Below are 26,096 nucleotides of genomic sequence, written 5' to 3' on the forward strand. Positions count from 1 at the left end.
TGCAGACTGACCTGCTTGCTGCAACGTGTCCACTGCACCCTGTTATCAAACCAACGTTTCCCAATTCTCTGGGCTTTTTCCTCCTGTGGTTGTGACAAAGCAAACTCTGGCATGCGTCAGCCAGGAAAACCACCCACAAGCCATTCTCTCCATTCACACCAGGACCAGGAAAAAATGAGCCTGGTGCCTTCCCAAAGGCCTTGTCTACACTAGAAAAGGTTTGCCAATTGAGCTATCCATACCAGCAAACCCTCGTAGTATTATGGAGCTAATGCTGGTTGAAAATATTCCTATGGAATGTTTTTCCATTAGAAAATGCGGTTTCATTTATATCGGGGCGGCCTGCAAGCCACACGCGGCTCTTAAAGTATGGCTCACAGAGCCCCCCACAGCACCCACCATTCTCCACCTAACAGACTGGGGCGGAGGTTGGGGCTCCTGCCCCGCGGCAGTGGTGAGGCAAGAGGTTCTGCCCCATGGGGAGGGGAGACAGTGGTCGGGGCCTCAGCCCCACTGGGCACGCCTGCTGGGGCTCGGGGCTTTAGCACGGCGCACTCCGTCTCTCAAACTTCGGAATATTGTCGTATGCGGCTCGGAGGGTCAGAAAGGTTGGCCACCCCGGATTTATATGGAAACATGGTTATTTTGATGAAGTTTTGTGGCAGGGGGGAATAAAGCATTTCAGTAAGGTTGAAACCTTCTGTTTTGACATTGTCAGAGTGGAACATTTTGATTTTTCTGATCACAACACGTTTTTGTTTAAACATTTCTTTTATTTTGTATTGAAAACATTTAAAATGTTGAAATCAAAACAAAATGTTTCCGTTGACACAAAATTATTTTTTTTTCCTGAAAACTTTCATGTTGTGGGAAATTTTTTCTTTCCAGTCCCATTTGGAACAAAACACATTGAAAAAAAAATGGAATTTCCTACAAAAGAGAAATTCCAGTCCTGCACAGCCCAAGACACAGCTTATACCGGCAAAAGTGTTTGCCCGTGTAGCTTATACGGGTTCCCTGCGAGAAATAAAGGATACCCAGCTGCATTTACACTAAGACTTTTGCTGGTATAAAAATGTTGTAAAAACATCATTGGCCACAACAAAGATTGGCAAAGTTTCTGGCCTAGACCTGACCTAAGATAACAGCTGGGGCTGCCTTCTTTCCCCATCTGTTCCTAACACATAAAGCTAGCAGCTCCTGGCGGAACATTTGCAGGGCAACAGGCAGGTATTTTATTTGGAGACTCCCATTGGCCTCTTCCGAAAAGCTCCCGGAGCAGTTATGGGCTTGATGCTGGGATCACTGGCTGGGACGGTGTCCTCTGGCCTGGGGAAGGACAGACTGGATGGCCATAATGGTCCCCTATGGCCTTAAAACCTAGTAACCGCTTCCTCCCTCCCCCAGCGTAGGGCCAGAGGGCAGGTGGCCCCGCGTTTGATCAGGAAAAGCGGGGGAGCACGTGGTGCCCCAAGAGAGAGGAATTGAGACCCCGGAGCTGCCCAGCCCGGCAGCAGTTTGGGGCTCAGACGGGTGGCTGCCCCCCCGGTTTGGACGTGCAGGTTCCCTGCGGCGCTGGGCTCCGGAGCGGGCTCCAGCCTCCCCCGGCCAGGCCAACACGTGTTATCAAACAGGCGCCTGGTATGCCGCTCGCCTCAGCCCTGCCAGCTGGGGATGTGGGTTTTTTGCAAGGGGGCTTCTGCTCGGGTATTTACGGCGCGCGGCGGTCCCAGCAGAAGTTCAAGCAGATCACTCGCGGTTCGCTACCGGGCACGCAGCTGCAGCGCCGGGCACGGGGCGCGGAGCGAGTCCCGCTCGCCCGGCCATGGGCTGCACATGCAGCACGACCGGCCGCTGCCAAGCCAGGAGCAAGGTAACGGCGAGCGACCCCCTCCCCCAGCTGGGATTGGGAGGGGTTCCGCTTTGACAGCGATTCCAGCGCCGGGGAAGGGTGGCAGCCCCCAGAGCCTGCCCTGCTGGACCCCCCCCCCGCCAGCGCCCCGCTGCTCCAGCCCAGCACAGAGCTTACCGGGGTGGGGGGCTGGGCGTCTGTCCCCACCCCCTTTAAGCAAAGCCCCTTCCCCCAAACCATGAGCAGGCGAAGAGGGGCTGGCTGAAGGCCAGGAAACTAACAGCTGGAAAGGGGTGACACGTTGTTCCTGAAAACTGCAGCGTATGTGTTGATTGTAGAGTTGTGTGCCTGGTGAAGAGGGTGTAGGAGTTCCTTCCCCAGTAATGTGGGGGGGGGGGGGTCTTGAAAGGGGCTAGGGGTCCCTTCCCTAGTAATGGGGGAGTGAGGGGGGGTGATGGAGAGGGTGTAGGAGTTCCTTCCCCAGTAATGTGGGGGGGGTCTTAAGAGGGGCTAGGGGTCCCTTCCCTAGTAATGGGGGAGTGAGGGGGGTGATGGAGAGGGTGTAGGAGTTCCTTCCCCAGTAATGTGTGTGGGGGGGGGGTCTTGAGAGGGTCTAGGGGTTTCTTCCACTGTACTGGGTATATATATTTATTCACAATGTGGGAAGACTGGTGAATCCCAAAGGCACATCAAAAAAGGGCCCGTCAGAAGTGTCTCCCTGAGCCTCAGACAGCAAAACCTCTCTCTGCCCGGAAAGGGTTAGCAGCAGTACCTAGAGAAGGGGTGAATTCCACCAGAGGCCTCAAAATTGGGCCAATTCTCCTCTCCGTTCCCTGACCCTCCTTCCACCTCCAGCCCATCACTGGTTCCAGGGATGTGGGGGGAAAGGGAGAGGAAGATGCTTTTAAGATTGAAGGAAACTAACTGTTCACCAGCGCTGGATCCTCTACACCCGAGACAAAACGGGAGTACGGCCAGCGCTGCAAACAGGGAGTTGCAGCGCTGGTGGTGCCCTGCAGATGTGTACACCTCCTAAGTTGCAGCGCTGTAACTCCCTCACCAGCGCTGCAACTTTCTGATGTAGACAAGCCCTTAGTGAACTATTTATTCTGTGGATTTAGCCTATCTCCAGTTCTGGAATTATCCTCCAACAGTCTGATCTTAACAAGTGTATTCATTATTTGATTGAACTTCATGTGTCCATTCTCAGTTTCTGGGTTGTTTGTGAACTATTGGTTTCCCTTGTGCTTACAGTTATTTGCTATTTCTTATTCGGGGCCTGTGATTGGTCACCTTAGCCAGGCATGCACACTGCAGGGATGATTTTAAAAGGAGGAGGGAAATCACAGAGTTTGCAAGATGGCTGCACAGAGCTTTGCACAAATTAATATTTGCACGAGGGAGTAGCTCTGAGACTTCCAGGAACACTGAGCTGGAAAACAACCACTTGTACAGATACTCGGGGAAAACGGAAACAAAGGGACACAACCTGACCAAGAGAACACACAGGGGAGTTGCAGACAGAGGTCTGACTGTTGTTGTTTTTCTTTTTTCAGCCCAATGCACATGAATAGCTGTATATTAAAGAAACGTACTAATCTTCTATGCACAAGGTCAAACACTTCTAGGCCAGTCCATGCCTCTGAGGGCTCCCTGTACGAAAGAGATACTGGGTGAGAAATGCTGCATACGAAAGGCCCCAGGAATTGAGACTGGGGCATTTCATTGATGTGAGATGGAGTCATTTGGAGACACTTCCCTTGATTCTGATATGTCCAGTTAATACCATAAACTTAGCTGGGGCAAGGAAGGGGTTACAGACCTTGCTGGTCACATCTTTAAATCAAGACTGGATTCCTTTCTAAAGGGTATGTCCTAGCGCAGCCAGAATTTATGGGCTTGATGCAGAAAGCACAGGGTGAAATGCTACGGCTTGTGTGAAGCAGTAGGTGAGGCTAAATGCTCACAGTGGTCCCTTCTGGTTTAAAACCTCTGGCACAAGGATAGATCAGAAAGCCTGAAAGGGGGAGTGTAAAAGGGACTGAAGGTGGGGGAAAGTCAGAGAGTCACAAGGAAGTAGAAGATGAATCCTCAATGCTAGGATTTGAGAAAAATAAACTGTCAGACGCTACAGTCCTGGTTCCATTCACATTTACTGACTTCTCAGGCTGGGAGAAGGTCCTTGGATCCCAGTGGTTCTTATGTTTTAAATGGGAGTGGATGTTTTAATTGCTGTGATTCTTTCACCATTGCATGGGGTTAAACCTGATTGCCAGAACTGGGGATGGGAAGGAATTTTTTCCCCAGGACTCATGTTGTAAATGACCTTGGAGAGTCGTCACCTTTCTCGGGGGTACGAACCAGGGATCATCTGTTCAGATCAAGTGGGCGTATCACAGCTTCTGAGTGCAGGGGGGAGGGCATTGGCAGGCCTCAGTCCTTCGTGTCATCTATTTCTGGCTCTTAGAAGAGCATAAAGATAAGAAAGTGATTGTGCAGGTGCCGAGTGCAAGAACCCAGCTGGGATCTTGTAGCTATACGACCACTGGAATGTGATCAGCTCTGTAATTCAGCTGCTTGAAGTAGCAGGACACAACCTGCATTTCGTCTGACATCCAACCATGAGAGGTGCTGAGAGGTCTTCTTAAAAGATCAGGGCTCAGGCCTATCATCATTCCAGCAGTGGGTTATATACATTATAATTAATGCTGCACACACACACAGTTACAAACTGACTGGTCAATCACACACCTTATTTGGAACCAGAAATACACAATCAGGCAGCAGCAGAGAAAAAAAAGCAAATACAGTACAGTATTGTGTTCAATGTAAACTACTAAAAAAAAATGAAAATAAGATTTGACAAGGTAAGGAAACTGTTTCTGTGCTTGTTTCATTTAAATTAAGACGGTTAAAAGCAGCATTTTTCCTCTACATAGTACAGTTTCAAAGCTGGATTAAGTCAATGTTCAGTTGCAAATTTGAAAGAACAGCTACAACGTTTTGTTCAGTTAGGAACCACCTCCATTCCCAACGTGTTTGTGAGTCTGAGGTTCTATTTTGTTTACTTGAAATCAGAAAAGGGTCAGAAATTAAGATGCTAACGAGATGGTTAACTGAGCCACAAAGCTCAGTCTCTATATTTATGTTGCAGATGTAATTGCACGAATGGTAGTATGTTAAAAGCCGTGAATAGACAATGGGATATAAGTGGACCGTGCCTCTGCAAGCCCTGTTCTAGAAGCACTGAGCACCTGCTTCCATCGAAGTTATTGGCCTAACCTTCCTCCCGTTGATGTCCATAGCAGTCACAGAGCAAAGCTCCTAGTGACTTTAGGGGGAGCAGCATCAGGATTTAAACACACATCCCTTGTTTTTTGGTGATTTCATTCTGCAACATGAATGTTGCATTATGCATTAAAAATGCAATTTTAGAAAAAAATCTTGCTTGAAAATCTAAGGCACAGATCCTGCACCATTGACTGCTCCTGGGTGCATCTCTCTACACACGCCCAGACTCATGGACTCCACTGGGCAGCACACACATGTAGTCAATTGCAGGACTGCAGGAATCATTCAGCCAAAGGCGGACTGGTGCCTCCTCAGTTCCTGAAGAGTAGAGTAGAGTAACAAAGGGACACAGCAAATACACACTGAACAGTGCATGTGCTCCAAGTACTTCTGCAAACGTGCCAGTACTCCATTGGCACATCGAAAACTTTCTTAATTTTCAGCCAGGTTTTGATGCTTGGTTATGAGCCTTCTCCCCAGTTAGGCTGAACGGACACCTAAGAATCAAGTTTCCAAGCTTCAGACAGTTTGGAGTTACCTCTAGGAGGGGGGGACCATGACCGTACTTTTTGATGGGAAAAGTAGTTTGATTTTCTTCTGCCCACACTCATCATTCAAAAATAGTGAAAGGGATTTGGACCAAGCTGCAAAATAATTCACCTCCGGACAGACACCTACTTTAAGGCCCCTGTACGCTGCCAGAGCAGTGGGCTGGTGAAACACAGCTTTCCTGCACTGCTGGACGTCCTGCTGTGCTATTTATTTGGACGGTCTTTCCAGCAGAAAGTGCAGCCAGGGACATGTGCTCATTCTGGCACCTGTGAACCGGTTAATGGTCTCTGTGGGATACTCCTAGAGAGACTATCACAGAAATGGAGAGAGATCATTAGCACATGCGGAATATTCATACTTTTCTTCCCTTTGTAAGCCTTAGGCCCTATTCTCCCCTTGCAGGAGGTGAGTTGTGTAAAGTCCCTGGGTTGGTATTGGACACAGGGACAGAGGCACAATCCAGGAGCTTCCAACAGACAGCCCTTTACTGCAGCTTGCTCAGTGATTGCCCTGCACAGATTCAGCCACTTGCACCTCCTGGGGGGTGCCATGACTGGGACAGTCAAAGGCGCAGTCCACTCCAAACAACATCCCTTGCATTCCATGGGAGTTACTCCTCTGCTGTGCAGAGTGGGGAGAGCAGACCCCATCACTCATATACAGTGTCATGGAGGAGAGAGGGATCAGATCTAGACGTGATGGACACAAATGCAGCAGGCCAGAAAGAGCTGAAAAGAAAGAAATCAAACCAGCATTTCTTGCATTGCCCATGTTCCCATTTCCTTTTGCTGAGGGCGGATACCAGTGGCAATAGGGCATCAGTCTCGGCAATAGGGCATCAGTCTCTGCATTAGGTTTGCCCCAGGGGAAAGGCCTTTGGGGCCTGCCTATCATTGCCCAGCTCTAGCTGACCATCCGCTCTGGACTGTCACAGTGCACCGGGATAAGAGAGACTCTGGCCGGGAATCCCAGACTGGAACAGCCCATTATGCTACCAGGGTCGGGAGCAGCAGCTGGCAGGCGTGGTACCAGGGAGAGCGGCTGTTCTGTGTGAGGAGGAGGCCCTGTTTACCCACATGCTCTGCAGCCTGCGCAGGACCTGTCCTGCTTCTAGGCGGGGGATGACGATCCATGTTGGCCTGACCAGTGCTGAGGAGGGGAGGTAGCTGCTCTGTGGTCAGGACCCTTGCACGCCCAAAAGGGCACCAGGATCTCATGCAAATGCTCCCTCCACCAGGCTTCTGCAGTGCCTGGCCACTCGGTCTCCTTTAGGCATGAGCCCTGGAAGCTGCTGCTCCCTGAGGGCAGACGTGGGCCCCTGGGAGCCATCTCTATGAGAATGGGAAGAGGGCACCGGGGACTGAGAGGAGACTAGTGCAAACTAGCAGGGTGGTCACCCACTCCTGTCTTAAAAGGCTTAAACCAGCCTGGGGAGAGGGCTGTGGCAGGGAAAGCAGCTACTGGGCTGATTAGGGAAGCAGCCGCAGCTGGGCCACGCCCCAGTCAGGCCCCAGCTGGCCCTATATAAGAGACTGGGAGGGAGGCATTAAGTCTCTCTCTGCTTTTACAGAGAGAGAGGGGCCTGGCTGCTGGGAAGCTCAGGGTGCTTAGAGTGAGGCAAGGCTGGGGAGCCCCAGGCTGGCAACTCTCCAGGCTGTAGGGCCTTCTCCAAGGCCCCATAGAGGTATTGGGTTCAGGGGTGAAAGTAACTTGCAGGTACTGCTGGAGTCCTGAGGGGTGTGGCCTCTCAAGATTTAAAGGCCCTGGGGCATGGGCTATGGCTGGGAGCCCCAGGGCCTTTAAATCAACCGGGGGCTCCCAGCTGCAGAGGTGGCTGGGAGCCCCAGGGGCAAATTAAAGGGTCCAGGGCTCTGGCCGCCATGGAGCTCTGGGCCCTTTAAATCCCCACTGCAGCTCCGGTGGCTGGAGCTGCGGGCGGGATTTAAAAGGCTCTGGGCTGTCCACACCTGCGGGAGCTCTGAGCCCTTTAAATCCAGTCCCAGCTCAGCTGCCGGAGCCGTGGGCGGGATTCAAACGGTTCTGGGCTGCCTGCTATGGTGGGAAGCCCAGAGCCCTTTAAATCCCCACTGCGGAAGCCGGTGCAGTCTGGCACGGCGTACTGGCTCTTGCTGGTACGCTGTACCGGACCGTACCAGCTTACTTTCACCTCTGACTGGGTTGCAGAGAAAGGCAGTGGGTCCAAAACCCTCTTTCCTATGATGAGTGGCTTATACTGCAGTCTGGCCCAGGGAATGGGGCTAGATGGTGACTGGCAGTAGCCTGTGACTGAGGTGGGGATAGGTGGTGGGGATTCCCTGGGAAGGGGAGACCCTGAGACTGAGGGGTTACTGCCAGGAGGCAGCATCCCAGATAATGGGTTACTGGAGTCCTGGGAGGGAAACGGGCCAGGTGGCAGTAGGACACCAGCCTGCAGAGGGTGCTCCAAGGCTGGAAAATAAGCTAATTCCCAAGACACCAGCAGGAGGTGCTGAAGGGGTGAGCCCACACTGTTACAAGACCCACCAAGAGCAGGTGCTTTTACGGGGAGTGGGATAGTCCTGGGAGCTGAGCTGCTGCCTCTTTTCCCCTGTGGGCTGATATGGCCTGATGGGCTCCCATTCTTACAGGATGTCAGCTGGTTCCAGGGCTAGGCAGGGACTGAGGGACTTGGTCATATCCCTCCCTGTCTGTGCCACACACATACACCCCACCTACCCGCTCCCCAAGGGGATGCACTGTTTCCCCATGGTTTAAGGTGAGGGGTATTCCTGGGAAGATGCAGGCTGCCGCCAGCCCTGCAGAAAGCAGGCAGCTAGACAGAGAAGGGTCCATCCCTGAGGTTTCCACAGGTGCCACTTTCTGATTGGAACCTGCCACCCAGCTGCCCCAGGATGAAGCTGGGAGAGGATCATTCCCCTGACTGCACCTTTGGGGTGTGGGCTGGGAATGGCTTGTGGCACTTCTGGCTCCCAGCTGTGATCAGGGAAGTTTGCCTGGAGTCAGGGGCCCGATTTAAGGTTTGCCCATGATTTGTTACAGCCCGAGTCCTCTCTTTGCAGCTCCAGGGCCAGCCATAAGGGGACACTGTGGTGGCAAAAGGCAGCCAGCCTGGCCAGAGATGCCATGGGGAACCTTGAGGTGCTCTGCCGCGGGTTCAGGTTTTCCACGTGTTGGCCTCTGTGTGCTTTCAAGTCTGTAATTAATTCAGCAAAACTTCCACGCAGCTGCAGAACACGCTTGGGAACACCCTGGCTTTTACAGCATGCAGCTGATACCAATCAACAAGTGGGATGACTTGCCTCCCAGACATATGTGGGGCCCAGGCAGCAATTACATGCCCCTCCCCTTGATCTGACGTTGTAATGCCTCTCACAGAGCTGGCAGTACCACTCCTTCCCGCCAGCCCCTGTGGAGCACAGACACAGGAGCACCCCGGTTTGCCTCTGAAAGAATTCTGTACAGGTTCGTGTGCCCCCTCCCCCACATCACCATAGTGTCTGAGCAGCGTCCAATAGTGCACTAAGTGATGAGGCTAACATCTGCCACATGTGGGCCGTTCTCTGTGAGGTGCTCCGTGTGGGAAGAGACGCATGTGCAGGGGAGGATTTTGTCGGGTTTTTTTTTAAGTGTACGTGCAGCTTTGTGTTTGTTCTAGAGGAGTCCAACTGACAAAATGTGCTTTGGTGCTTGGGTCAGAAGGTGGGAAGATTTGTGATGGGCCTTTGTTCCTGGGTCAGCTTGTTCCAAGCATCCCCTAAAACATCTCTGCCTCCTGCATGGACAAACTTTACTCTGATGGTTGAGGTTCCATTGTCTTTGAGGAGCAGAGCTGTCCATGGTGGTCCTCAGGCCAGAGCTTCCATTGTGGTCCTCAGGCCAGAGCTTCAGGTGATATTTTATTGTTCCAGGCATGGTAGGAGCATATGATGCTGCTGTAAAAAGCAGTCCCTGTGGCTGAGAGTCACTCCTTTTGGGGTAATTTACTGCTCGGAGAAGAGGTGGACTCCTCAGTTTATTTCAGAGTTTCCAGGCTCCTGGCCGTCTCCTTGTCTGTCACTCCTTCCCCATCCCCAGGGACTCTATGATGCAATGACAGCAACCTCTTTGATCTTTCCCTGTCCTGGGGAATCATGCACAAAAGCCCACTGTCCATTTACCTCTCTCTAAATGTATCTGTCACACTTCACAGGCTGTAAAGTAGCAGCCCCTGCAGTTGTTTGATATTTCTGTACCCCTCTCAATCTCTGTTGCACATGCTGTGGCTTGGAGGTCCGGACAGCATTCCAGCCCAGTGTTCAGAATTCAGGGAAGGTCTGCAGTTTTTAGGAAAGGCAGCACTGGCCTAATCAGTTTTGCAGCACTGGGCATTCCCCTTCTTCCCCCCCCCCCCAATTTAGTTTTCAGTCTCTTTTCCAGCCTGCATCCTCTCTAATCCATCCCCTACAAGCACCTCCAGGAGACCCATGGCAGTGGGCAGCAAGGGACTCTCCTTGTCTCCTCTCTTTCCGTGGTTGTTGCTGTGAGATAAGAGTGCTTGCTGCAAAGTCCTTCTAGGGGAGGATGCAGGCACCAGCTTGGGCTTTGGACAGGCTTTTTTAATTTTGTGCTGCTGCTTCAGAGGAAACTTGGCTCCTTCTCGCATTCTGTATGTTTTGGTGGCACGGAGCCTGCTGGCCCAAGTGAACGAGCCATGTGCTTCCAGCCCTTAAACACTGAGCCTGGGGCCAAAATCTTCCTAGCAAGGGTAGCTAGAGCAGGAAGGATCTTGTGAAAAATAGGGGACTGTGACTACTCTTGACCCGTTTCCAGGTCTTCTACTCTTCAACCCATCTCTTCTCCCTCCCATTCTGGCATGGAGTCACTGTCCGTACAATTCAAATAATTTTCAGGGCTTTGTTTTCTTGGCTCTTGGGTTCCTAGTGCAAATGGGGGTTCTGCCAATTAAAGGCCCCTGTCTTGCCCAGGGCTGGGTCCTGAGTAGCTATCCATTTCCATTCAGTAAGTGGTGTCTGCATGCCTCTATCTGCATCAGAGAAGCTAGGCACAGTTCACCCCTGAGGTGTCTTTACCTATATGACTATTATGCCTTTGTTTTCTGCGTACTGCACCTCTCAGTCTGTAGGGACCCTCCTGTCTGCAGGGAAAGGCAGGCAAGCAGTTTGTGTTCAGTTCACCGCAGCCTATTTGATTTCCAGGGCAGAGCCCACTAGGGCAACGACAGGTCCTCTTGGGTGATGGGAGGGGGCCACAAATCCCAGATAATCAACTAAATACCTGGAACCAAGAATGAAAAAACGGACAGGTGCAGGGCACAAGGTCAAAACAAGGGATGCAGAGAGGGACCCGCAGCAGAGAACCCTATGCGCCACCCACTAATCCGAGTAGGAGTCTGTGAATGCCACCTTTATGATGGAAGGCAGCTTACAATGCAGGGATCACTGGGTGGAATTCTCTGGCCTGTGTTATGAAGTCAGACTAGATGATCACCATGGTCCTTTCTGGCCTTGAAATCTATGGTATAAGCCCTCTTCAGACTTCCATGAACTGAATGTTCTGTTGTGGTGAGAGGCGATCTGCATCTGCATGCATTACACATGTCTACACCTGCCCTGTTCTGGGAACTGTTTCCTGCCCATAGCAGCAGGTGTGCCAGGTTGGGAATATGTCATTCCTGATTTTGCACATGCTACTTCCCTGGGAATCTTTCATTTCCAGATGTGCATCTCCACCATGCAAGAGGTGTAGCTAATGCCACTGCTGCCCATAGGATGATCTGCTCTCATTTTAAGTAAGACGGTGGGCAGGCGGTTGTTGTTGGTTGCTTTGTTATACACAAAGTTCAAATAACTGAAGCTTTACTGCATTCACAGCTTTTAAAACAATTATAGGTGAATTACACACTGTTGCAACAGATTACTTCTTTATAGCTTTTCTGATTGAAATTGTTATTGCTCTTGCTATAAAATGGAGTCAGTCTGAAGCTACTGGGACATAAAATAATAAAAATGCTAGGCATGTATCTATCGCCTTTCAGCTGGGGCAAAGACTATGTTTCTGTTCTACGGATATACAGCTCCTAGCACAGCAGAGTGCTGATCTACAAGTGACACCCCGGACACAGCCTCACTGCAAGCAATAGTAGGACTCCCAAAGCACTTTAGGAACCAGGGGTGGTTTTGTATCTCCACTTTTCAGAGAGGGATGCTAAGGCAGAGACATTGACCCAGGGCTTTGCTTAACTCACACAGCAAATTGGTGTCAGTCAGGAACAGAACCCAAATGGCTGGACTCACATTCCTCTGCGCTGTTAGAGACTGGGACAAGAGAGCAGATCAAGCCAGTCTAAGGTGCTGTCTATAATAAGGCAGTGCACACTTGCATAACTTCATCAGTATGGTTACACTGGGACAAATGTCCTGAATGTGGACGGGGCCTGCCCGGGTGTGACTTGTGCCTTTTTTTATCCCCTTTGGCATGTACACTAAGTTACACACCCTGTGTGCTGCCCTCCATTCAGCCAGGGTCCATGGGCCTAGTTTGGAGGTGGTTGGTGAAGGGTATGAGATACACGTTGGGCAGTGGGTGTGAATTTTCAGGAGGCTGATTGAGGTGGAAGAAAGTGTAAGTGATGCCAGTTGGATTCCTCTACGTTCCTTGACTCATAGACTCTAGGACTGGAAGGGACCTCGAGAGGTCATTGAGTCCAGTCCCCTGGTCTGTGCTACAGAGTTAGGCTGGTCTTGCTTCATCGTGGCAGGATGTGACCTTGAAGGGTTATTGAGTCCAGCCCCCTGCCTTCATTAGCAGGACCAAGTACTGATTTTTGCCCCAGATCCCTAAGTGGCCCCCTCAAGGATTGAACTCACAACCCTGGGTTTAGCAGGCCAATGTTCAGACCACCAAGCTGTCCCTGCACCACAGCTGTGTTGCTGCAGCATTTCTAGAGAAGACAGCCCCAGAGCACGGGAGTCAGTTCTCTTCATTCCATTCCACAACGGTGTAACGGGTCTGGTGTCAGTGGAGCCGTTCCTGATTTACACCAATCTTTGTCAGTTGAACAATAACTAAAACTAATGGTTTTTCCTCCAGTGTTACTAATGCAACTAAACTAAACTGCTCCGGGGCTGGAACGTGGCCTGCTGCAACTATCCCGCCTAAGCAACCTCCTAAATCTGAGTTCTATAAACCCTGCTAGGATGGAAACTGTGACAGGATCTCCAGGGGGGCTGGTAGCAGGAGCTGATGCTCTAACAAAGCATTCCTCTGATGATGATGTCATTGTTTGAACTGGAGAGAAAGCGAGAGCTTTGCTGGTGCCAGATATTCTGAGGTGTTGCTAGAACTGGGCTTTATCCCTGTAATTGCCTTTGATTTAGTGTTGTTTTTCATCTTTCATTCCTGCACAGCCTCTGTGCTCTAGCCCAAGCTATTTCTAGGCTCTGAGCTGGGCTATAAAAAGCATCAGCTGAGCTACAAGTTTGTGGGCGTTGCTCACAGATCTGCACCCACTATCTGATCCTGGGCTCTGACTGGCTAGTGAGCAGTCCAGGGTCCCGGGCATGCAGAGGTGGCGTGAAGAGGGAGTTAAGGGAGGGGAACAGCAAAAGCACTGGGAAATGTTTCCAGCCCTCTAGCTCCAAGAGTTTTGGAGCTAACCGCATCTCACTCTGACTGGTTGCTGGACAGAGTTGTACATGTCCATCACATTGTCCAGTGCCCCCATCCCAGAAGGCCTTTGTGGGAGTGTAGGGCTAATAACGATACTAAGGCAAAGTGGAGATTTGTACCTTGAGCCAGGAGGGTCCTAGTAAGCAGACCAGCCTGCTGGTGAGACTGACAGCCCCCTCTCCCCCAACGGTGGAATGACAATAAATCTTCTAGCCTGTCCGTGTGGCTGGGCGGCTGCATAGGATTAGCGTGTGTGTGTGGGGAGAGGGGGGGTGCATTTGTGTGTGGTAGGGAGTGTGAGGGGAGGGGTGTGGGTGTCTCCTCCCTTCGCTGGTACGTGGCTTCTCTACAGAGCACTTCTGCAAACAGAAATCCAGGGCCAAGTGGGAACGTGAGTAACCAGGAGTGAGGATGGAGAGAAAACGAGTGTGATATCCACTCTCGCGTCCCTCTGCTGGGATTTCTCACTGGAACAGCCTTTACATGCCACAGAATATCTCCCCTATAATGGGGGCAGGGCCCCTCTGCCTGGGCACTCCCAGGTTACACGTTCCCCCTCGTGCTGTACGATGTTAGCAATAAGGCCACCCAACATGTCACTTTCCATCCTACCCGAAGGAGAGAGGGCTGGCAGAAGGGCGGAGTGGGCTAAATGGAGATGAAGCAGCCTAAAACTGGAGGCCAAAGGTGGAAATAGCAGAGATACCAAGCTCCCTAGGAGGAGAACTGGCACAGTTTCAGAGCTGGCTAAACAGGATGGAGTGTGACAGAGGCTTGGGGTCGCTGGCTGGAGCTGCAGGTTGAACTTCCCGTGGATAAATACAAGGTGCTGGGTACATTTCAGCAGCACTCTGGCTCTTGAGAGCAGCACTCTGAGTTGGACGGGACCTAGCTGAGCTACTGGGATCTTAATGTTGCTGCAGCTCTTTCATTTAGAGGGACTGCTAAATAACATTTAAGGGTGTTTCATCCATGACACAATTCCCTTCAGATCTCAGCTCTGCCACAAACCAGCCTGGGTTTTCTCTACATTTTCCTCCCTGCATTTCATAATTCCAGTCTTCTGATTTTCCCCACAGAAACGACTAAGAGCTCAGCAGCCAAAGGGGCAGGTTTCCCAGGAGCTGACAGCCTTGAAGACAGAGAATCATGGTGAGGTGTACATCTTCTTCCTCACAGGGCTTTTCAATGCACCGATCCCTTTAAAAGAATTAAGCTAAGACAGGGTCCAAACAGATGGGTCAATGTATTCCATGCACAGATGCACCTATACCTGCTAAGACAGGCAGCACTGTGAGTGAGCTCTGATGCAGCCAAAGTGGCACTGTGACTTGTAAGTCTTCTGTTCTGGTCCATACCAAGGCCATCTCATCTGTGTTTGCTCAGAGCTCCTCCGGACAGGGAGGCAATGCATCTGAGGATCACTGGGGTAAAAGGGCTTTACTGACTTGAGTTAAAGCAGAGTGGATTCTCTCACTCCAGTGTCCCTGGGGGTCTTGGCATTAGTCCCACCTGAGATGGTGTCACAGAGCCACAGGATTGGTGCTACACGCCAGCTTTTAAACAGCTGTTTGGAGGATCCCCTTTTGTGTGGCAGACCCCAAGGGGTCCCACTCTTCCTTAAGGCAGGTCACGCAGCCTCAGTGCCTCCAAAACTGAGCCTCTGGGCTTCAGCGCTCCTGAGACACACGTCTCATTGAGAGAAACCGCTGGTCAGATTTTGGACACACTTCAGGGATCAGTGCACCTCAGCAAGTGTTGGCATAGACATCAGGCAGCCTCTTCAGAACAGAGGCAGATGGAACCCAGCACTGGGAAGGCCTGAGATTAGCATAGAGGAATAAAGGTTAAAACACCATCTCAACAGGCCACACCAGCCTTCCATCTAGTGTCCTTTTCTGGCTTTGGCTCTCTATGTCCCTGTGTCACTCCCAGATGAGAGCTGCTGAGACCCTCCAAAAGCCAGCTCTTATCCCAGCCACCTGAAACCTTTTGGTCCATTGTCTACCTCCTGCAGACCCATGCTGAGTTCACACGCTCCGCCTGCAGGAGATTCCCAAAGATAAATGTCAGTTGCTCAGTCTTTGGGACATCTGTTGTCTTTGTGGACCCTCCATTGATATGGGTCAGTTTCAGCCAGTTACTTGACTGACCCATATCAATTATTTCACCCCAAAAAGATACGTGACACAACAGCTCGTATCTTTCTCTGCCTCATGAGTAGATTTAACCCTTTTGCACCCCCTGGGGAGCAGTGCAAACTGCAAAGAGAAACTGAGGCACTTGTGGGAATCATAAAATATTACAGGAGATTCCCACTTCATCACAGATGGTTCCTTAGAAATCAACAGAGTGTTTGGCATGCGTTCCTGGAAATGCATCCTTGTTCTAGTGGAAATATTGCAAACTTGTATGGGACAAACTGCACAGTGCAGAACCAGGCTAGAAATAAAGATCTGTATCCTCATCTGCATAAATTAGCCAATCTTCATTGACTCAATGGTGTGATGCTGATTTACACCAGCCAGGGATCTATGCTGAAACTCCATCCATGTCATGCTGCCACCACAGAAGCCCCTCTACCGATGGAGCAGGCTCGGTATTAGCAGGGCATCAGTGTAACTTTTCCCTGTGCTGCCCAGGAATGGGAATCAAAGAGATTCACAAACAGTTTCAAAGATGAACAGCAAATTCCACATGCTGCTGTTCATGGACTGCCCCTATTAGCCACTCTTGAATGCCTGTATGACAACGCTGCTCGTGAAAATCTGAGCAAGTTCTGAAAAATGTCACACGTTCATAAGGAAGAAGTAAGTTAAAAAACCAAGCTGCTTGGCCAAGGGAAGTGAGTAGGTAGAACTCTGGGAAGCTGCCTTCGTGTTTGTTCGTGGACTGAGAAATCAATGACTGAAGTCTAGTAATATGTATGACCAGGCAACCACAAATGGCCAGCTCAAAAACTGCACTTGTTGGCCAAAGCGTCCCACCAAACGAACAATCCCACCCCTAAGGAAGCACTCAGTGCGGTAGTGAGGAGGATATTGCATGGAGCTGTAGAGGATGGTGTCTGTATGCTAGTGGGACGAATTACCTTATGTGTATGTGTATTCTTGCCCTGTTCGGAGGTGACACACTCTAGCCCAGGGGTTGGCAACCTTTCAGATGTGGTTTGCCGAGTCTTCATTTATTCCCTCTGATTTAAGGTTTTGCGTGCCAGTCATACATATTAACATTTTTAGAAAGTCTCTTTCTATAAGTCTATAATATATCGCTAAACTGTTGTTGTATGTAAAGTAAATAAGGTTTTTAAAAAGTTTAAGAAGCTTCATTTAAAATTAATTTAAAATGCAGAGCCCCCCGGGCCAGTGGCCAGGACCGGGCAGTGTGAGTGCCACTGAAAATCTTGCCTACCCCTGCTCTAGCCCTTATGTGAATGGCTGGCTGAGGCAGAGAACTACAGACAAGCTCAGAGATAAGTGCTGTTTACCAGCTGAGTTATTCAGCAGGCAGTGTCACTAAAGTCCCATTTAAATAGCTTCAGTCACCCAATCAGGAGGTGGACACTGTACCATGTGACCACTCCCACACAACAAACTGTGACTAGCAGTCAACTGTAGCCGACTGTTTGCAAGGCACTTGGTGGCTGGAAATGATTTGCTCCAACTAGTCGCTGAGCAATGAATGCACCCACAGAAACTGGGAACGATTGACAGGAAACAAAGACCTAAATGAGACATGTTTGTGGTGCAGGGAGAAATAGCCAGCCACACCCCTCAGCCCTGAGCTGGAAGGGTCATCCCCAAGAGTGGGGGGTCTCCTGTCTCTATTCGATATTTGTCCCCATTGCACAGACTGCCAACATGATGCCCATTGGTGCTAATTAGTGCCAGATGTAGTGTGGGTAATTGTCCAGTAGGAACTGGGCTGAGATCATATTTTATGCGGGCCACCAAACTGCCCCCAAGTGATAATGAGCTTGACCAGGTCTGAGCAGAGAACAGCCTTAGAATCCTGTCAGCAAAACCAGCCAGCCGCGGTCTAGCCATTTATGTTTAATTTGCAGTCATCGCAGCTCCCTTGCATGAGGATGTGGAGACGAAGAAGGCCCTGCTGCTGGAGGAGCAGAAGAGGGAGATTGCGAGGCTCCTACAAGGACATCAGGAGGAAACGGAGAGGCTGAAGGAAGCCCACCAGGCAGAGACCCAGAGACTGACCCAAGACATTAAAATCGAGGTTGGATCAAAGTGGCTTCCCCACCCCGAGAGTGTCTGTCTAGTGTCCCAGCACAGTCCTGGGCATTCATGCTTCTGCTTCCTGACCTTCACAGTGCACCACAACCACAGGTTCAGAGCTAGGGAGTAGTATATAGCAGGACCTTGATGACCTGATAGTCTCCAAAGACACCAGACAGCGTGAAATCCTTTGGTGGGGGGGTGTCAGCTAGCAGGCTTTGACGTTCCCCTTCCGACCTTGATCTCGTATTCAGAGCCAGCTGGTCTGCTCCCGAAGTTATAGACACCTGTCCTGTCTTCCCCAGGGTTAGTGGACTCAGTATGGTAGGTTAGTGTCCTGAGATTTCACCTCTAGACGCCTAAGGCCATGAGTGAGGCTACAATTTTGTCATGGAGGTCACGGAAACCATGAATTTGAATAAAGTCCGTGAAATCTCAGCAATGGCTGTGAAAACACACTTGACCTGGTGCACCGGGGTCGCAGCGCTGTTCAGGTTTGGCCCCTCCTGCTCCACCTACAGAGGAGTGGACAGACCCAAGCTTAGAGGTGCTGTGACCCGTTCCCCAGCTCGCAATGCCCAGAGCAGGAAGCTGTGCCTAGGCCCACAATACAAGAGCTGCTGCTGCAATGTGAACTCTCCCCCTCTCTGACTGTACTCTGTTGTGAAATTTACATGCCAAAATCACAGCCTTAGCCGTGAGTGAAACTGAGCTCAATGGTTCACTCTTCCTTGTCCCCCTTTTGCTGATATCACAGAGCTCTGCAAAAAGGGCAGTTGTCCAGAAAATCCTGGAAAAGTCCAGAGTGGTGCAGGTCAGCTGTCCTAGCAGAGCTGTGTGTGATCTCTTTCCCCCTCCCCCAGTATATATGGTTGCCAGTGATATTAACCCCTCACTGTCATAAGTGCCACAGTTAAATTCATTCATAAAAATAGGAACAGGAAACTGGAGCCGCTGCCCAGGAGATAAATAAGAGACTGCACAGGCAGGTACATTTATTTCTCTGAGATCCCCGGATGCTTAGGGCTTGTTGTTCACTTTGTTTCTAGGTGGAAAAGGAAAGAGATTTAGAGCTTAGCAAGCAGCTCTCAGAGCAGTTCGACACACTGAACAGAGAGCATGAAGAGAACCTCCGAGGTAAGGCCCGAGTCTCTCCTTTGCTGGGCGCTGGCTTCCCTCTATGCCCCCACTGCTATGGTTTAAACTTCTCACAGGGCTGATCTTGCATCTCTCCTCCTCTCCAATCTTCTTGGCTCTCTTGAGCGGAGGCCGATCGCTTCTGTAATGAATATTCAGCATTTTCATTTGATGTTGTGTCCAAGAGAAGGGGCCATCCTTACCCATGTGCAAAGTCCGCAGCTGCGTAGGGCACCAGGAAATTTGGGGCACCACATTTCCAGGTGCTCTGCACAGCTGGGTGCTGCTCCCACCCCTGCTCTGCCCCCCGCTCCTGTGAGGACTGCAGCAGGGCTGGGCCTGCACTCATTGGCGGCAGGAAGTGCAGCAACCCAGCCCCAGCCGCGCCACCGGTGAGTGCTGGGGGGTGGTTTCAGCAAGCCCCACTGCCCCCCCTCCAGAGGCCTGGGGCCAGCCTCCCCCCCCACCCCACAGAAATCTGGGGCCCAACCCACCCCCGCAGGTGGGCTGCATAGGGCCCCATAATAGCTAGGGACAGCCCTGCCAATAGATCTGCCTGCTCTTTGACTTGCCCCATTGGCAAGCACCTACCATGCCCTCTGGATTACCATACTGTCACCTGTCATGCTCTCAGGGCCGCCATGGTGCTCCCTTACTGTCATGTTGTCTGCACCTCTTCAAGCCATGAGGGAGGGTACCCTGGGAAGGGCATGGAGAAATGCTGGCAGGAGATATCTCTGTATTTCATTAACTAGCATGGAGCATTTGTAGAAACCCAACCCAACCCAACCCAATGTCTGGAAAATTGACCCCACTGGCGTATTACGCTTGCAGTGCCCAGTGCCTCTGAAATAAACCTAAAATTCTTCAAAAAGGAGACTCCTTCCATCAGAGCAGGATGCTTCCCAGGGAGCTGGTAGCGTTTACACTGTAGCCAACAGTGAGAGATCTGGTCACCCAGTCTCAGCAGTAAGGCTGTGAATGGTGATGGGATCATTCCCTCTTTCTCCTTTCGCTACGGGCGGCATATTGCCACTCTCCTTAGCGTAGCAATTGCTCCACTAGTAGCCCTGTGACTTTAGCTGAGCGAGTCCTCCGGGGAGCTCCCAGCTGCAAGGCTGCTCCCAGAAACAGCATTTCCTCTGCTTACGGTCCCAAGCCTGTGCTGACTCTCAGCCCAGAGTAACTCTGGTCTCCCTGTGGCAGTGCCATCTACTGCCATTCTGTGTGGGTAAGGGGCTTGGGCAGGGCTTGTTCTCCTGTCTCCTGATTCTGACATTGGTTTTATGTTTCCCCTGCAGAAGTCCAGAGGGCCCATGACCAGGAGATGGTGCTCTTAAGGGAATCCTACCAAAGGTCCCAGTCTTCCTTACAGGTGCTGCTCCCCTTGCTTTGGCTTGCTGTGAAATTCACTGTGGAGCAGAGCTCTCTAGATTCAGCGCACAGGTCTGAGGGTTCTGGGAAAAACATGCAAGGGACCTATCTGAACAATCCCTGGGGTAAAACAGCACCGTCTGCCCCTCACTTTCACGAGAGCCAAATTGAGAAAACAAAGATTATTTGAGCTGCCCGGAGTCCTCCACCCTTGGAGTAACCCAGGCTGGTTGTTTGTGGAAATGAGCCTAGAGGGGCCTCTCACAGTGATCTTGCCTTAATTTTGCAGCAGTCAAATAGATACTTAAATCAAAATGGCCATCTGGGCTTTAAATTCCCAAACATACAACAGTCCTTCACTGGCTCAATCAAAAAAGTGCAGAGTTCCCCACAGCCCCAGCACCTTCTTCACCCTCGCCACAGCATGCCAGTCCTAGCAGCCAGCCAGACCCTCCCTCTGGCTCCCCTGCTCCGTCCAAGGTGCTAGCTTCCCTCCACCTGCAAGGCACCCAGCCCTCCCTCCCTGAGTTCCAGGGTGTCACTGACCCTGCTCTAGCCTGGAGCCTGATAGTCTGCTTCTTACAGTCCCTCTCCTGTTGGCTGCTTCCTGCATAGCCTCTCGAGCTCTATTACCCACTTGCATGCTGGTATGGGGCAGACACCCCATCACACCACTACTGACATAGGGGACAGGTGGGTTGTGTTTGGAATGTCTCCATGTTGTTAATGGTGCTGAGAGCTTAGGTTTTGGTTGGGGCACATCTCTACTGGCAGGCAAGTCTGTAACCTGAACACCAGAAGTGAAACTGGTGCGAACAAGCTGCCTAACTGCCATACTGTGGCTCAGAGCAGAATTGGCAGAGTCAGGGAGTCTGTTCTTATGCAAGCAACCCAGGAAATGCTGATTATAAAGAGATCTCTCCCGTGGTTACCGACTGACCCATTGTAACCAAAGAAGCCAGATGGCAGAATGCATTACAGTGGGGATTGCTCCCTGCTGCCATTAAATACCGTATTAGGGAATTGCTGAATGGGGCTTCATTATTCATTGTGAAATGTCTTGCAGGTTGACTCCTGCCATCTCTGTACAACTCAATAGGTCCTTTTCTTCCCTTATATGAACAGTGCCCCTGCTGGAGGGGAGGTCATAAAACAGGACTCATAATCACATCCCTCTTCCTTTCTCTTCTGCCCTAGGAGACAATTGACAGGTTAAATTCCCAGCTGAAGTCCTTCCAGGAGAAAATGAAACAGGTGGAGGAATCGATCGTGAGCAGAGACTATAAGAAACTTATTCAGGTGCAGGAAAACAAACAAACTGTGGCCTCTTGGGAAGGTATTTCTTTAACCCGTCATTTGCCGGGGTCTCCGAGCAAGCCTGTTGGATTCGCAGTAGTGGCAATGGACAGCTCAAACTTAAGAGTCATAGAAGCATCTGTATGCTGTAAATGCTTTGTCACTAAAATGAAGGCTAAATAGAGGCCTCCTTGGAAGACTCCCTGTCACTGGCTCTGGAGAGGGCAGTGTTCGTAGTGCCTGGTAAACCTGTAGTATGGTTGAAGTAAGCAAAGAGATAGAAGTCGATCATGAGAAAATGAAGGGTACCTATTATGTGCATTATGCAGGTAGTTCAAACTCCTTGCATTCAGGTGGCTAACGCAAATGCCGTACAGACATGCATGTAGGGTATGGATGAACACTAGTAAGCAAATTTTATGGGGTAAGAATCCTATCAATCCAGGACTGAGAACACTGGACAGTTATGACTACTAATGGTCATCATCTTTGGCTCACCTCCGTTCAGGAATAAAGAACCAAACCGGAACCATGCATTAGCCCCTCCAACTTCTCCAGTCAGTGGAGGACTCATGCATTTTCTTTCTCCTCTTCTAGGATTATGGGAGCCCCAGCCAGTTCTGGGAGCAAGAACTGGAGAGTCTGCATTTTGTCATAGAGATGAAGAACGAACGCATCCATGACCTGGACAAGAAGCTGCTGAACTTGGAAACAGTGGTGGGTTTGATGTTGTTCTACCCAAAAGTGCATGGACTCCTTTCCAGTGGCAGCAATAGTGGAGGTGGAAGAGCACAGCTTGCAGGAGAGTGCTCCACCTACCTGAATGCAAACAGCGTTCTCCAGGTGCATTCCCCTCTGGCTCACCTGCTGCCTAGGGACAGCTTTATGTCCTGGCTGTCCTCTCAGCTGAGCTAACATGGGGCGCAGACACAGTGAGTGCAGCCAGCAGATGGAGGATTGCACTAATTGGACCAGGCTGCTGCAGTGCTGGGCGCTTGCTGGCATACACAGCAGGTTGCTGCTATGCATCATTAAACTCACATAGAGGTAACTTTTGTCAGTAACCATCAACATTTTGATGTTGGCGCTTAGGCAGGGCCTCATTAACCAGCGTAGGGGATCATCTGTTGCCAAATCCATGTCACTTCTGACCCTTGACCTCTCCTTTGAATCCTCCCTTCCCAAACCCTTCTGGGATGTCACAGATGGAGAGGAACCTGCTTTTGGAGGAGAAAGTGAAAACTCTTCAGCAGGAGAATGAGGATCTGCATGTTCAAACACAGAACCACTTGACAATGACAAGGTAACATCCGCAGCCTAGTGCAGAACCAGCTACCTGCTGCCATTGTCGGAGCTCACGGGCTGAGCTCTGGGCTGGGTATGAATTGCACTCAGGAGAGGCTGTTTTCTGAATTGTAGGCTGATAACTAGATGCTGGGACAGGACCCAAAAGGCAGGTATGATGGCATCAAAACTAGCACAGAAGCTGCAGGTCAGGGGGAGATAGTAGGAGTCCTGCATGCTAGGGCTGAGGTTCACTAGCCAGGCGCCCTGTGGGGGTGTGACTTTGTACGGCACTGGTCTGGTTCAGGTGAATATGGGGGTGTACATGTACATTGACAAACTTGGGCTTGCCTAGCACTCGTCTGGCTTTGGGATGTGTGTGAGAGAGAGAAAGCGAGACCATGACCTTGCACAGCACCAGTCTGGCTCTGGTGAGAGTGTGTGTATGTGTGAGGGAGACCGTGACCTGGCACAGTATCTAACTGGCTCTAGGAGTGCCTATAATGTGCCCTTTTCAAGACCATTCCAGGCCCCGACTGCCTTGGCCTCTTTGGCAGTGATCAGAACAGCTGGCAGGGCCCTGATCCCTGTCTCCATCTTGGTCTCTGGTTCTTAGGAGGTGACGAAGCTGAGCTGGTGTTTCTTTGCAGGCAACTGTCTGACAAGCTCCTGGTGGTTCGGGAGGCCCTGGACAAGGAGTCCCAGCTGCGGGAGCAGGTGCACCGGGAGAAGGAAGAGCTGCTGTACAGGGTCCTGAACGGTGACTCCTCCCCCACCTTCCCCATCCCCTCCAGCGAGGTGCCGCTCATCGCCACGTAGCACTCCGGGAAGCGGCAACGGAGGCTGCTGGGAGGAGGAAGCAAGCGAGGGGCACCAGAGACTCTTCCACTCCTCATTTTAGCCCTTCCTTTATTGCAGAGGTCCGGAGCGGCTGTCATGGGGACTCTGTCCGATACTAGGGGAGCTCCTCAGACCTCCAACCTTGGGACGGCGTCTCTCTAAGGGGACCGTGCAGTATTTCTTGGAACCTTTTCAGTGTGCTTGTACCCCTCCTGTGTGTCCCCCTGTCTGACTCTGAACATGGGGGAGCTTATGAAACACCCCAGAACCTAGACACATGCGGCATGAGGTGTCTTGGCTGCTCCTGGCTTCACCTCTCAGTCAGTAGCGCTGGTTACAAGGGGACCCAAGGGGAGCCAAAGGGCTCTCGGTGCATTTGGGGTGGGGAAGAAGAGGCCTGTTTCCCGCACTAGTTTGCCCAGGTGAATCTGAACCGGAGCCCTGCATCTGAACAGCCTCCGCTTTTGAGGAAGTTTGGATCAGGCTTCGGGGCTGAAGTTCGCCGCTGGGGTCCATCTCTAACCAGAACCAAAGAGAAGGATGCCCGTCTCAGATGGAGCTGTTTAAAACAGCACTTAGCTGAGTCTCAGCACCCGGCGGCTTTGTGGTGTACGCAGGCAGGCAGCGGGTCGGGCGACCCCTAGGCGTCTCTCTCTGGTATTCTTCAAGAACAACCCCGCGAGGAAAGTTTGGGAGTCTCTGAGCTGGAACTGTGTGACCCAGACTCAGGGCTGTCACTGGCAGAAGATGGTGCCCTCTTCTGGCCAAGAAGCAACACCGGCTTCGGAAGAAGCAGCAAGCCTGCTGTTCCCAGCTGGAGAAACTTCTGAGGGCCCGTAGCAAGCACCCGAAGTGGTGCCCAAGGTGGCAAACGGGGAATGTCGTCTGGGTCGTGTGAGGATGGGGAAAGATAACTCAGTGAGCGAGAGGTGGACAGAGCTTGTCTCTCTCTGGTGTGCTCACTGCCCAGGTTTTCTGGGAGCAGATGGTTCCAGCTCCATAGGGGCTGCCCCAGGTGCCTGTCGCCTTCTGCAGCTCCTCTTCGCAGTCCTCCAAGCTTCAGTCCAAATCCCCCTTAGACTTTGCTGTCACTGCCTCCTGCTTCCTCCTGGCTCAGCACAACAGTCCTATTGCCCCGGGCTTCCTCCTGTGCCAGCACTTTCTAGTTCTGCACCTCCTCTCTGCCCTTAGCCCAAGAGAGGACAGCCCTGGGTCTACCTCTCTCCTGGGTCTCCTCCTTGGCCTGCCTTTCTGCTCTGCTCCTTCCCTTGTAAAGGCCCAGATCCAGTTACATCTAACACCCCTCCAGCTGTCACCCCGTGGCCTAACAGGGGTCAGGCTGGGTTAAACAAGCTGGAGATTTATACCCCATCACAGGGCCAGATCTCCTCTTGCCCTAGGGCTCCTTTACACTACTCTGGCAGGGTAAAAGAAGGAAAGAAGGCATAAATGTAATTTATTCCCCCTTTTAAGACCCCTTTCCACTTGCCAGTGTGGTGTCAAGGAGCCTTTTTGTAAGTATGACTCTGGCCCCTTGATGTCATATCGGATTCGCTCTGTACAAAGAGACCCTGATGCCTCCTGGTCATTTGCAAAGCATTGTCCACTGCACTCTAGACTCGCTCTGTTGTCAGTAGCTACCGGTGTGGTGCTCTGCTCTTGTTCAATGATGATCAGTCAGCTGCGTGCGTGTTCCCTCTGTGTGCTGCCCCAGCTCTGTGCATATCACTGACACAGCGAACCACAAAGACCACAGACTCTAGTAAGGTGCGAAGGAACCCAGGCCTGGTTTATTGTCAAATGAAGCACAGTAATAGCTTCCTGTAGACTCTACAAGACATACTACGAATTTGTGCCCCCTGGCAATGGACTGGCTCAGTCAGTGGCGGGACTTTCCACTGCCCCTTAGGCTGGACAAAGATGCACACTCCGGGACCTACTTTTATACAGTTACAGGACAGATTACTCACCCCTACTGACGTATTGAGGTACAGCCCCTTGGCTCATTAGGGGCTGTCTCCTCCTTTGATCATGTTGTTTCAAAGAAATCTATCCATCATGTTGTCCTTTTGACCCTGTCTTTAAGATTCACCTGCCTGTTCCTTGTTTTGTCTGTGGAGTGTCCTTGTATCGAGATGTCCAGGTGCCATCTTGGCACAGGTTCCTCTTATTAGCACTTATATGTGAATGCACCCGCTTCTAACTACCCTCCTCTCACCAACTCTGTGAGCAGGGCCTGCCTCTGGCTCACAGCCCAGCTTTTGCTTAGCAATGCCTAGAAGTACTTTGGTCAGGCTTCAGGCCTCAGACTGGGCCTTTGACACAAGAATTTGTTTCAGGTCCTCATCTTACTACAACCCCCTCGCGCTCTCCTAGCTACAGGACACCTCCTGGAAAAGAATCTTTTTTCCTTGCGAGCTCACCTGTTCCTGCTGTTTACTCCTCCCCACCGTCACTGTGGAAAAGATTGTGATCCTGGAAGAACACACGATGGCTGTGAACAAGCAGCTGTGCACTCTGAAAACCCCATGCTCACTTCACACCGGAGTCACAGCCACCAGGCATCTTGT

General features: G+C 51.2%; 1 protein-coding gene across 1 annotated transcript; it reads left to right on the forward strand.

Annotated features, from left to right (window-relative positions):
• The first annotated feature begins 1,797 nt into the window (after nt 1-1,797).
• CCDC69 (coiled-coil domain containing 69) lies at nt 1,798-25,443 on the forward strand. Its single transcript, XM_030572437.1, has 9 exons — nt 1,798-1,873; nt 14,443-14,515; nt 17,427-17,596; nt 18,645-18,732; nt 20,034-20,107; nt 21,304-21,405; nt 22,000-22,119; nt 22,608-22,705; nt 23,337-25,443. Exons 1-9 carry the CDS (start codon nt 1,826-1,828, stop codon nt 23,503-23,505), a joined length of 942 nt encoding a protein of 313 aa, XP_030428297.1. The 5' UTR covers nt 1,798-1,825; the 3' UTR covers nt 23,506-25,443.
• Nucleotides 25,444-26,096: the final 653 nt, after the last annotated feature.

This window comes from Gopherus evgoodei, chromosome 8, assembly GCF_007399415.2.
Source record: "Gopherus evgoodei ecotype Sinaloan lineage chromosome 8, rGopEvg1_v1.p, whole genome shotgun sequence".
Lineage (NCBI taxonomy): Eukaryota > Metazoa > Chordata > Testudines > Testudinidae > Gopherus > Gopherus evgoodei.

Bases quoted from the DNA above. Each gene is read 5' to 3' on its own strand.
- CCDC69 (XM_030572437.1), top strand. From the start codon at position 1,826: ATGGGCTGCACATGCAGCACGACCGGCCGCTGCCAAGCCAGGAGCAAG. The intron at 14,516-17,426 runs GTGAGGTGTACA...TTTAATTTGCAG, and splicing joins CTTGAAGACAGAGAATCATG to TCATCGCAGCTCCCTTGCAT. The intron at 22,706-23,336 runs GTAACATCCGCA...GTTTCTTTGCAG, and splicing joins AACCACTTGACAATGACAAG to GCAACTGTCTGACAAGCTCC.